Consider the following 12,796-nt stretch of genomic DNA (forward strand, 5'->3'; position numbering starts at 1 on the left):
TAAATGCACATTGGCTAGTAAAAAACCTTTAGTTTGGTCAGGGATATATGTTTCCACCAGAACTGAGTCGAGATTGACTGAAATTTCAGTTTTGGTCGGTTACAGTAAACTTTGGCCAGTTTGAACTGGTATAGGAGCCCCAGTTTCCTGAAACTGCCTGAAACTATCATTTCTTGTTAAAAACATGTTAAATGACTGTAAATGGAACAATGAAAAAGGTCCTAGAAAGATTCAAGTCATTAAACTAATTGGCTTATTATCTAGATTATGTGCGTCTGTTCATAAAGTGGGGGAGTGATTTTAGGGTCCAACATTTCAGTATTAAAGCATCAACAGGTAGCTCTAGCAAACTGCACTTAACAAGTTCATTTCAGTTAAAGAAGGGACAGAGTCTCATCATGGATATCTGTTTGTGGCTACATTATATCAGCTGCTGCTGTATCATTGAAATGTTAATGAAAACTTCACTGCAAGCGAACAGGCCTCCCAAATTTGTAATGCAAGCAAATCTGATTGACCCCAAACCTTTTGTTTTCTAATCAAATCCTTCTGTGTCATCATAGATCCTGATCAAATCCACCTTCCATTTCATGGGTTATCATAATTATTTTGGACCTCCAGGAACAGATAGTATCTATTTTCTAATCACTTTATATTGTTATCAGGATGGATATCAGGATCCATCTTATTACACGAGCGAACTTTATGTCATGGTTTTGTCATCATTGCACTGTCCTAACAATTCAAAATATATTGCATACTGTCCTAACCAAACAAAATCAAACAATATAGATGTGTCCATGAAAAGGCCTTTAGTTAGGATAAGGTTAGTAGCTCTAGTAATATAACTAGGGAGACATTGGCAGAGTTTCCCGGACCTTTCAGCTATAGGATCGGGCAAGACTGCTGTCTTCTATTTAAAGGCTTCACTTTAGCTAGACATCCTTTCCACACAAGGACATGGCACAAAAAGCTACTCATTTTAGTGGAACAAAAATTAGATGGTGCAGAGCTAGATAACTACTGATAAAAAATCCATGCCCATACCAAAATTCACAGCAGCTCTGTAAGTATGCCAAATTATGACAAATTATGACAAAAACCTTCCTGATTTTTAAATTGCTAAGCAAACGACTGGATTAGCAAACAAAAAATATTCATATCGAACACCTGTTCTCCCTAAAATTACTTGAGATATAACAGACATAGGAGGCATGTACAACCTTTGAAACTAGAGATTCATATGAACTTTACAAAATAAAGGTATAACAGCTTTACACATCAAATATCACACTTGCATGCTCGAAGTAAATGTCCAGCACTCTAATAAGAAAACCCATGGGCTTTTGGCATTTACAGAGAGCAGAAACACCCAAACCAGTAGCTCATATAACAATTTTCGAGCTTGAAGTAATGAAAGAAACAAATCTGTCTGCATTCATGCACCATGCTACTGGGGGGAAAAAAATGGACGCAAGAAAACCATCAAAAAAGACTGCGAAGAGAACTACACACCAGCAGCCGAGAAGGTGAAGCTTTCAATGCATCAAGATAAATTCGAATACGCAGCGACTGCAGGGAAGATGTCTCTAGCTCTTTCACTTTGACCCGCTGCTTCCCACTCCTAATGTGAGATCAAGATCCTCCACCCCAACCTCGTGAATTCTCTCCCCCACCCAAGGCTTCAGCCTCCCATTCTCGAATTCAAACTCCACACAACCTCGTCCCCTGTCAGACATTCCTCCTCCTCCAGGGGCCACAACAGTCTCCGGTATTTGAGCAGCAGGATTGACAAGGTTGAAGGATGGGGATGCTGGGGCTGTCATTTGGAAGCTAAACCACCGGCGGGAATCGACAGTGGAGGCATCAGACTCATCACATTCTGGAATGGTGGCAGGGTGCCCATGGCAGCGACCGCGTGTGGGGCTAGCAGGGGCAGAAGCAGCAAACAGAGGGGGGTGGAATGCAGCATAGTCCCGCTCTGGTTTCCTAAGTTTTGGAGGGCGAGAGGCAGTAGGAGAGGAGAGTGGTGGGGTGACAGGGGCACTGTTGGAGATGCGGAGAGGAGGGAGCGTGGGGAGGTTCCAGAGGAAGGGGAGGAGATAGGAGGGGTTGACACCATGGTTCGAATCCTCGAGACGGGTGGGGCTCGGGAAAGAAGATGATAATGGGCTGGCATGGTAGGAAGGGACGGGACTAGGGAAGGAAGAGGATGGTGGGCTCAGATGGTGGGATGAGGAGCAGGGGCTTATGTTTGCTGACTGCCCCCCGGTCACAGCCTGCGGAGGTGGTGGGGGTGGCTTGCATCCCTGTCAAGATTCAAGCAAAGAGTTACAGCAGCTAAATAGATGAAATAAGAGAAGTGGAAATGGTGAAGTTATGAAGTAGTAAAGTTATTCCTGTTTAGGTGTTGCTGTTGTGATGGTAAGGTAAGGTGCCCATTAGCTTTGTAGGTGAAACAGAGTGTTTCCTCTCTTCTCTGTGAGCCACACAAACACACACAGGGAGGGAGGGAGGGAGGGAGATTTTGTTACATGCTATCAGGACAGCAACAGCCTAAAATTAAATGAAATACAATTTGCATTTTTCCTCCTTAACTCTTTGATTTGTTTGGCTTTTGGGTAATGTGGTTTTATGGCTTGAGGGTGTTACACTTTAGATGGGGATACTTTTCTGTGTTCTTGTCATCCTTTTCCTTCTTTTTCTAAAGAAGAAATAGGATGGGAAAAGAAGAGAAGCCAACTTAAAATCAGGTGCTCTTCATGAATGGGAACAAAAGGAAGGGAAGAAAGGGAAGAAAGTTTGCTAGGAAAGGCGCAGATCTGAACAATCCAAATGAAAGAAAAACAGCATCATCTTGGGAGAGATGAGAAAATGCACACCCACAAAGAAGATTGACCCAAAAAAGAAGCAGTCAAAAGAGAAAAGAGAAGCCAAAATTCATTTTTTTTTTTTAAATAGCCAAGATCAGAACTTTCAGAAAGAAAACAAAACAAAAACCAATACAAAAATAAGCGAGAGATTCCAAAATTCTTCAAGAAAATCCACATCAAATCTGGCAGAATACTGCATCAAAGATCTCGAAACAAAGTAATTGAAGGAAAAGAAAAGGACTCATCTAAAACAAACTGCAAGAATTGTTCTTCTTTCATAGGAAAAAAGAAGAATCTAAGTGAAATAAATAGAAGAAGGCAAACAACCAAAGATCTAAAAAAAAAAAAGAACTACTATAGCAGCTCAAGCTGCTCAACTGGTCCCCGTCACTGCTAAAAGATCTACATAATAAAATATCCACTAAAAAAAACCTCATTAAAATAAATCCAAAAAATGAATTTTTAATCAGGTATACTGCCAATAAAGGCATCAATAAGACATCCTATTCCCATTTTCAAAACAAACAAACAAACAAAAAATCTAAATTTAGTTTCTAAAATTTCAAAAAAAAAAAAATTGGGGAGGAAGCTTTTGAGTAAATGGGGAGGAAGTTTTTTAAAACCAATCATAAAACATCACTGAGAACAAATAAACAGGGAATGGAGCAAAGAGATCTACTTTGGCACCAAAATCAAAACTTTAGTACGATCCATTGACCACCAAGTTCTATAATAATCATCCCCGATCTCTCCGAATCAAAACAGACATGGAATCAAAAAAAAAAAAAAAGTAAAAGCAATTATAGCAGAAGATGGGATCTAAGAGAGAGAGAGAGAGAGAGAGAGAGAGCACTAAAGGTGGGAGCTTTTAGTAGCATACCCTTCGGTAGGTGGTGCCATCCTCCTCGACGACCCAGCCGGCCTCGGCGCAGAGGGCCTTGAGGACCTCGTTGTTGTCGCAGTGCTTGGGGAGCTTGTACTTCCCCAGCGTCCTCAGCCCGGAGAATATCTTCGCCGCGATCGCTCGCCGCCGCCGCTCCCTCCGCTTATTGTTCTCCCTCTCCTTCCACGTCGGCAGCCTCCCTCCTCCCGACGTCATCCCTCCCCCCTCACTCTTCCCAATCCCTATAATCTCTCCTCCCTTTCTATATCCGTTTGCCTTCGTTTCAGAAGGATGGAGAAATATTAGAGAGAACAAGGAGAGGAAAGAGGGGTGGGAATTTTTTCTCCCCCTTTTTGGGTGTTTGTTTTCTTCTCTCGTGTCTTTATCTCTCTTTTGGGCTTGGGGAGGGTGGAGTCTTCCCCTGAGAGAGTAGTACGTTTCCTTTATCACATGTCTCTCTCTTACACGGAGGGTATTCGGCGTGGGCTTTGGTTGTAGACCGAGAAAGTTAGTGAGAGATCCTCTCTGGTTTACTGCTAACGTTAGCTTTGTAAAACAGTGGTTTAATCTGTCATTTCCTGTTAGCAAACAGAAGAAATACATAAAGAAACGGAGATTTTTCTCTTTTTATGAGGTCGAAGGAGACGCTCGTGGTCTTTGGTTTGACTGTACGTTACGGGAGCGAGGAAAAGAACAAACGACGGAGGTTGGCATGCGATTGAGAGATTGCGTGGTTCCCAAGATTTTTTTATCAAAATATTTTATAAAAAAATAATTCTAAAAAATATAATATTTTTAAAAATACTTTAGTATATTTTAGTTTAACATTTAATTTTTTATGAAATATCTATTATTTTTTTAATAAATATATATTTTAATAGCTTAAGAATAATTTTTAAAAAAAAGTATTTCAATTTCTAACCGGTAGAAAAGTAAAAAAATAGCTTTTTGTTATAAAATAAAAGATAAAGAAATTGAAAACAATAAAATAAATAAAACAAAAGATGAATAATGCTAGGACGGATCAAAATCTCTTGCCAAAAAAAAATCATTCAATAATTGGGAAGCACCACGTGCGGGTACCCGTGGCGGGCGAATTTGTTGGGGGAGGGGACTTCGGAGCGACTTAAACATAAGTCGTTGAAGCGCTCGCCGAGTCTTTTCTTTAGTACGCGGAGTAAGTTGGATCTAATTACTTGTTTGAATCCGGTTTCTTAATAATTTAATGAATGTTTGATTACTTTATATGTTGATGAAACTTAGCAGATTTTTATACATAAATATTAATATAATATGGAAGCCAACGATATCCACCGTGGATTGGAAGAGGCTTCACGCATGGGTATAATTTGGTGAGACGCCATGATTTGAATTGGAAGCGCTAAAAAACCAACTTGCAGGCGTTTTTATTTTCTAATTTATTGTTGATGTGCTATAGTTCGTTAGAGCAAGACAGGTGGATTTGTTTCTATCTACATGCAATGGCAAAGCCTTTGTTACCCGAAGAAACAGGTACAGATGAGGAAGTAGATTCAGATGAGAATATAGATAAGCATGTGTAAATATAATCTTTCATTGGGATTTGTAGAAAGAAAATTCCGGTTACCAAGGACTAAATAATTAGACTGGTGGATTTTAATTGATCTAAAGATTGCATCCAACCATGTGACTTAAACTGTGCCGGACCATTTTGTATCTACATGACCGGTCCGACTGCAATCTCAGACCATACCTTAAGGAGTCGTTTGGTTCGTGAGAAGAATTTTTTCTTACCAGAGTGTTTTTTTGAAAATTTTTTTGAGAATATGATATCTGAGAACATGGTTTTGACATCTTTAATTGTTCATGAGAAAGTGGCATATTTCAGAATAGTTTATGTTTGGTTAAGCATCTACTTTTTTAGTAAAGTTATATGAAATACCTATTATACTATTAATATAAAGAAAGACCTTACTTATAGGTTTTGATGGCTTAAAAATATTTTTTTTTTAAAAAAAAATTCAATTTCCAACATGTAGAAAGTTAGCTTTTTCCTGTCTTCTATAATTTTTTCTATAAAATATGAAAATTTTATTTTCATAGAAATGCTACTTTTTTATCTTTTTTTAAAAAAAATCATCCAAATAAGAAGTATTTTTTTGTTTTTTTTCATTGATCACACTTTTTTTTTTTTTTGTTTCTGGAAGCAAATGAGTTCTAATTGTGCTATAAGCACACCCTTTGTTTGCATTACCTATTAAGCACTTTTGGGGCCGCTTGCTTTCCAATTGAGCAAGTGGACTAAGTCCAGTGAATTGATATTGAGATCTCTCTTCTTGGGTCTTTGAGTTGCTTGCTTTCCAATTGGGCAAGCGGACTAGGTCTTGTGAATTAATGTTGACCTATCTCTTCTTGGAGGAAATATTTTTGCCTTTTATGTGCTGCACTTCGAACCTACAGAATAAGCAACTTGAGGCCAAATAATGTTTTGTTCTATGGCAGTACTTTTTTCCCCATTTTTTTTCCAAGTTAAACCAACAGACTTGCAGTTGATGCATGATGGTAATCCAGGCCACTGGTGAACATCCAAGGAATTTTATGGTTCATTATGATGCATGTTCAATTTTCAATGATGAGTACGATTACTATTATATAATGCAAAGCAATATAATCCATTATAATAAATAGAGAGTTCCAATAGTCAAATTTATATTACATATTAAATAATGGACTGTAACGATGGCCAACAAGAAATGCTCTAGAGCCTGCGTGGCCAACAAAAAAAACTCTACACAATATGAGTCTTCATACAAAAACTCCCACTATTAAATACTAGCATTGTTGATGTTGGCCCCACATAATGTATAGAATGCAATTTTTTTCTCCTTTTTCTTATTATTCTTGAAATATAATACAATAACATAACAAGTTATAATAAATAGAAGACGATTAAATTTTTTGTTGCATATTAAGCAACAAACTTTAATAATGGCCGATTAGAAACTCTCATAATCAATACCAATATCATTAATATTAGCATTCGTATCGTGAACAAAAATTTTTATATAAGAATACATATGCAGAAACTTCTATTATTAATATTAACATCGTTAATACCAGTCGCTTGCGATGAATATAGTTTCTTTCTTTTTCTTCCCCAATTGTTCATAAAATATAATATAATAATATAATGAATTATAATAAATAGAAAGTTGCTATGGCTAAGTGTCTATTGCACATTATGCAAGAAACGTTAGTAGTGGTCAAGTACATGGTACATGGAAAATTATATTATCCCCCCCCCCTCATTCAAAAGTTATAAGCTCAATGCAGCAAAATGTCTTCTATAGTACATGACAACAAACATGCATGAAAACTAAACTACACTGAAGAGAGATCATTGTAACCCTTTGCTGAATATATTGAATCTGTGTGTGTGGCCTCCGTGGACGTAATCCGTATTGGGATGAACCACATAAAATTGTTGTCTTTGTGATTGTTTGATTTTATTCTCTACTACTTCTTCTTCTCGATTTGTCTTTCCGCGGTTTGGATCCAGGAAAGAGAATAGTACGATCGAAGGGTGAGTGATTTCATCCCGCAACAACTGGTATCAGAGCTACGTTCTTTGTGTTCCAATGGCTGACGAAGGAAGATTAAGGATAGAGAAATTCAACGGACAGAACTTTGGTGTGTGGAAGATACAGATGGAGGATTACTTGCGCTCAAAGGATTTGGATCTACTCTTGGGTGGAGAAGAAGCAAAGCCGACAAACATGCCATCAGAGAAGTGGGAGCGTCTTGATAAGAAGGCACTCGCCGCTATCCGTTTGTCCTTGGCATCAGAGATCCTCGCCAATATATCTAAAGTAAAGATTGCAAAAAATTTGATGGACACACTGGCTTTCATGTATGATGAGCCAACAGGAGCAAACAAGGTATTCCTAATTCGACGATTATTTACTTTGAAGATGAAAGACAGTGGGAGTGTTCATTCACATCTGAGTGAATTCAATACCCTATGTGCCTAATTGGAATCTGTGAAGATCACGTTCACTGATGAGGTGAAGGCGTAGGCTCTTCTAGGTCAGATACCTGAAAGTTGGGAAGGCTTCATCATGGCTGTTAGTAATTCTTCGGGGAAGACTACAGCGACGTTTGATGAACTGGTGACTCTTATTCTGAGTGAAGAGGCTCGAAAGAAAATCTTGGATTTATCAGCGAGTTCATCTAGGAACGCGCTGGCTTTTGAAGAACATGAAAAGACTTCAAAGAAGGGAGACAGAAATAGGGGTGGACGATCCAAGTCTAGAAACAAGTCTAGACCTCTTGGAAAGTGCTGGAATTGTAGGCAGAAGGGTCACTTGAGAAAAGACTGCAAAGTGCCGAAGAACAACAGTGGTTCTAACACTAAAGCAAGTGCTAATCTAGTCGAAACTGCAAGTGAAGACGATGCCCTAATACTTTCCTGTGATGTTCATCCGGAGTTGTGGATAGTAGACTCAGGTGCCTCGTTCCATGCTACTGGGAACAAGGCAATCATCTCAAAATATGTTGCAGGTGATCACAGCAAAGTGTATCTTGCTGATGGAAACAGTTGCAACATTGTAGGAAAGGGAGATGCTCAGATAAAGACATCAAGTGGGATGACTTTAACTCTGAAAGATGTGCGATATGTACCCAAACTGGCTCGAAATCTGATTTTGGTAAGTTAGTTGTCGGATTTGGGGTTTATGACCATCTTCAATGATGATGCTTGGAAGATCACTAAAGAAGCCTTGGTGATCGCTCGAGGTGCAAGGTTGGAAACACTATACATGACAGCTGATACTGATTTCACCGTCAGTGCTGCAAATCCCATTGTTGATGCAAGGACATGGCATATGAGACTCGGTCACATGAGTCAGAAAGGGGTGAAGGTGATGATGTCCAAAGAAAAACTGGGAGACCTGAAATCTGTGGTTCTAGAATTCTGTGAAGATTGTGTACTGTCAAAGCAGAAGAAGGTCAGTTTTTCAAAAGGAGGTAGTACCAAGAAAAATTCTAGGTTGGAACTCATACATACTAACGTGTGGGGACCAACTCAAGTGGCTTCTCATGGAGGAGCAAAGTACTATGTCACGTTCATCGACGACACTACCCAAAAGCTATGGGTCTACTTGTTGAAGCACAAATCCGATATATTTGAGAAGTTCAAGAGGTGGAAGGCTCTAGTGGAGAATGAGAGATTGAAGTGTCTCAAGGGGCAAATACTGCAATGATGAGTTTGAGGCTTATTGTGTCTCAGCTGGAATTCGAAGACTGAAGACGGTTCCAGAAACGCCATAGCAAAATAGTGTTACAGAACGCATGAACCGCACCATCAACGAGCGGGCATGGTGCATGAGGCTTCATGTGGGGTTGCCGAAGATTTTTTGGGCGGAAGCGGTCAGTACATCAGTGTATCTGATCAACAGAGGGCCTTCAGTTGCATTGGAGCTTGGACTGCCGGAGGAAGCATGGACTGGAAAAGAGGTAAAACTATCTCACTTGCGTACTTTTGGTTGCATCTCTTACGTGCTTGATACTCCAGACAATCGAACCAAGCTGGATGCAAAGTCAAAGAAGTGCACATTCATTAGGTACGGTGGTGATGACTTTGGATACCGGTTCTGGAATGCGACAGATCGGAAAGTCATCCGAAGTAGAAATATTGTATTCAATGAAGAGGTTCAGTACAAGGACCTGCAGCAACAGACGGGCCAAGGCGTCAAAGCTATAAAATCAGAATACGCAAAGCTGGATGATGTAACAATATCTCGAGACGATGAAGAAGTTGCTGAACCAATGGGAGAAGCACAACAAGAAGAAGAACCGCCAACTGATATCCCGATTGCTTTGCGCAAGGGTAAAAGAAACAGAAAAACTCCGTCTAGGTTTGCTGACTCCCTACAGTACTTGTTGCTTACGGATGGTGGTGAGCCAGAAAGCTACAAGGAGGCTTTGCAGGTCAAAGCCAGTGACAAGTGGAAGCTTGCCTTGGATGATGAAATGGATTCCCTATCATCCAACAGGACGTGGAATTTGGTTCCACTTCCGAAGGGGAAGAGAGCATTGCACAACAAGTGGGTATACAGACTAAAGCTTGAACTAGATGGTTCTGAGAGGTTCAAAGCGAGACTTGTTGTCAAGGGCTTTCAGCAAAAGGAGGGCATTGATTTTGACGAGATCTTTTCTCCAGCTGCGAAGATGTCTACTATTTGGATGGTGTTGAGTATAGTGGCAGTCAAAGACTTACATCTTGAGCAGCTTGACATCAAGACTGTATTTTTACATGGCGATCTTGAAAAGAAAATCTACATGAAGCAGCCAGAAGGATATGTAGTGAAGGGTGATGAGAGCACAAAAGTGTGATCTACCTATCACCTAAATTAGTATTATTACTAACTGATAATGATAAATTCACCAGTTTAATATTATATTTTCGTTTGGTACAGGTTATTACAAATTAAAATTTAAATACGCATTTGGTACAGATTGCGCAGGCCCAATCCTACCGTGACCTGGTCGAGCACATTTGCCCCCGAGTGATTTCCCACATTGTGCTAGCCATCCCACGGTTCATCATCAGTATCACGTCTTCAACACGTTGCGATGTCCCAGCATCCGCGCCGTCCATTGGATCACCTTCCAAATCAGCCCCGCATCCAAAGACTCTACAATCTCCCTCCATTGCACAACCCTCCTCCAGATCAACATCCCATCCTCCCGTAGCCCAAAGAAGGAAACCCACGTCATTCTCCCAGCCTGTTCCGCGAGCCGCCCGTGAGACTCCTTCCGACTGCAAACATCCAGCCAAATTTTTCCGGATTTGAATCTCCCAGCGCCCATCAAGCCATGATCGGCTCCTCCCAGCTTCTCCCGTGATCCCAGCCTCCTTCACATGATCCATTCGTTCGCGTCACTGCCAGCAGCCTGTGAAGCAGCCCAAGTTTCCGTCCGTATTCATCATCCACGGATCCACGCCTCCCAGCACCGATTCCGACCGCCCATTTCAAAGATCCACAGCTTCATTCCATGTGGAAACAAGGGAGATGAAAGGATCCCATGCCCGCTTCTAATCCGGCGTCCACAAAGCTTCCGGATTCCGCATCTCTTCCGGATTTGAAATCCCAAACGTTCGAGCTCCATGGATCACGCCGACCGGTCCAGCTTCCTCCTCATCCAAGCACCCGCGGCGCTCTTCATCCGGATCCACCTCCCGAGATCCCGCGCCCATTTCTCGTCCTCTCCATGCGAAATCAGAGGATCCATCGGCTGGCCAAAGAGGTGGGGGCGATCTATAAAATAGGAGGAGGAGAGGAGGAAGCTCTGTTTTCGGAAGGAGGTGCTCGGTTGGGTTTGAGGCCAAAGAAACAGGGGAGGAAGCTCTGTTTTGGGGAAGAAAAGAAAGAAAAAAAAAGAGAGTATTTTATTTTTTCTGTTTGAGTTTAGTTTTTTTTATTTATGAGAGCAATGTTTTTCTTTAGTTTGAGTTTATGAGAGCAATGTATTTTTTTTAAGTTTTATTTTAATTGAAAGTTTTAATTGAGAAGTTATGTTTTGAGTTTCAGAGCATGTTGTTCTTATTTTTAGTTTTATTTTAGGTTTTGTTTTGAGTTTTAATTTTTGAGAGTTTATTTGGGTAGAAAATTGTATTTATTCTGCAATTTTAATTCCTGTTATGCAATACATTAAATCTTCTTTCATCCAATCTATATCCCAGTCTGCAATTTTTCTAGCAATGTTTTCATCCATTTTATGCCAAAGCTTTTCTTTGATTAGTTCAATATATAAATGCCTTTCGAATTTAAATACCTGTCTTTTTGTCAATTTCAAGTAGAAAACATTCTCTGGTAGCCCAGAGAATCATTCAAACATCCTTGAAGTAATATTTTTCTTCTATCATTCAAAAATCGATTTCGAATCCGAGTGAACGTTTTAATTTTTATGCAACTCCAATCGCCTCCCTGTGGATCGACCTCTTACGACCACTATTCTTCGAGTAGAACAGGTAAGAGTAAAATTAATTTAAAACTTTATTTGTCAGTTCTAATAACAATCTGTTTAACATATTTTTAGGTAGACAGAAATTGGACAACAAAATTTTGGCGCCATTGCCGGGGAGGCAAATCGAGAAGCAAGAATGATCACGAAAATCAAATCGAATTTTGGATGTCCGGAGTGAACGCACTTCGGTAGTAAGTTTTTTTTCTATTAATTTCTCTTGTTTTGATTATTTTTAGTTAATAATTTCGTAGTTATTAAATTCTAAAATTTGAAATTTTGAAATTTTATTTTTTTAAAAAAAATAAAATTCAAAAAATTAAAAATTTTAATTTTTTTCCAAAATTTTTAAATTTAAAAATTTAAATTCAAAATTTGAATTCTGAAATTCGAAATTTGAAATTAAAAAAAAGGTGCTAGTAATTGATAGGGTGCAATCCCTCGAGGTTATCATACCACTATTGGGGCTCCTCACGGAGTATTCTCCAGAGCTTACTCAACGGGCATTCGGAGATTAACTGACGCATAAGGATTAGTTTTTAGTTTACATTCAAGTTATTCCTATATAAAAATTAAAAAAACATAAAATTAAAAAAAATTAAGAAAAATAAATATATATAAAAAAAATTTTGCTTGCTTATTTAATCAGTACAACCTAATGACATTCCATAAACTTTAAAAAAATCATTGAATATTTGCTGCATTTAGTATTAAGCATTTGTATAAAATAATTTAAGGGCAAAACCCATTAAAAAGATAAGGTCGGGAAGTCATTACCTGTCCTTAGCCCAAAAATCACCACCTTGCATACATATCTTAAGCCAAATTAAATTAAAATCAATTAGACGTTGGCCTTAGAATTTTCAAGCTCAATTAGGCTCTTGGAAAGAAGCGGCTGAAAGCTACTCCAGTGAGAATTTAGTAATTGGTGATGTCTAGGAAAGTTTTACGATAGTGAGAACTGTTACGGATATTGTGGTATCGGTGTATCCCTTCTGGCACCACCACATACACCGGAACTTTTCTGGTCACTGGT

The 12,796-nt window shown here is 39.3% G+C and overlaps 1 protein-coding gene across 1 annotated transcript; it reads right to left on the reverse strand.

The window, feature by feature from the left end:
* Positions 1–1,174: 1,174 nt before the first annotated feature.
* LOC103718950 (protein BZR1 homolog 1-like) lies at positions 1,175–4,165 on the reverse strand. The gene is made up of 2 exons (XM_008807966.4): positions 3,754–4,165; positions 1,175–2,309 (listed from the first exon to the last, which is right to left on the reverse strand). Exons 1-2 carry the CDS (start codon positions 3,970–3,972, stop codon positions 1,599–1,601), a joined length of 930 nt encoding a protein of 309 aa, XP_008806188.2. The 5' UTR covers positions 3,973–4,165; the 3' UTR covers positions 1,175–1,598.
* Between the last annotated feature and the right edge of the window lie 8,631 nt (positions 4,166–12,796).

The sequence above is a fragment of the Phoenix dactylifera genome, chromosome 15 (assembly GCF_009389715.1).
Source record: "Phoenix dactylifera cultivar Barhee BC4 chromosome 15, palm_55x_up_171113_PBpolish2nd_filt_p, whole genome shotgun sequence".
Lineage (NCBI taxonomy): Eukaryota > Viridiplantae > Streptophyta > Magnoliopsida > Arecales > Arecaceae > Phoenix > Phoenix dactylifera.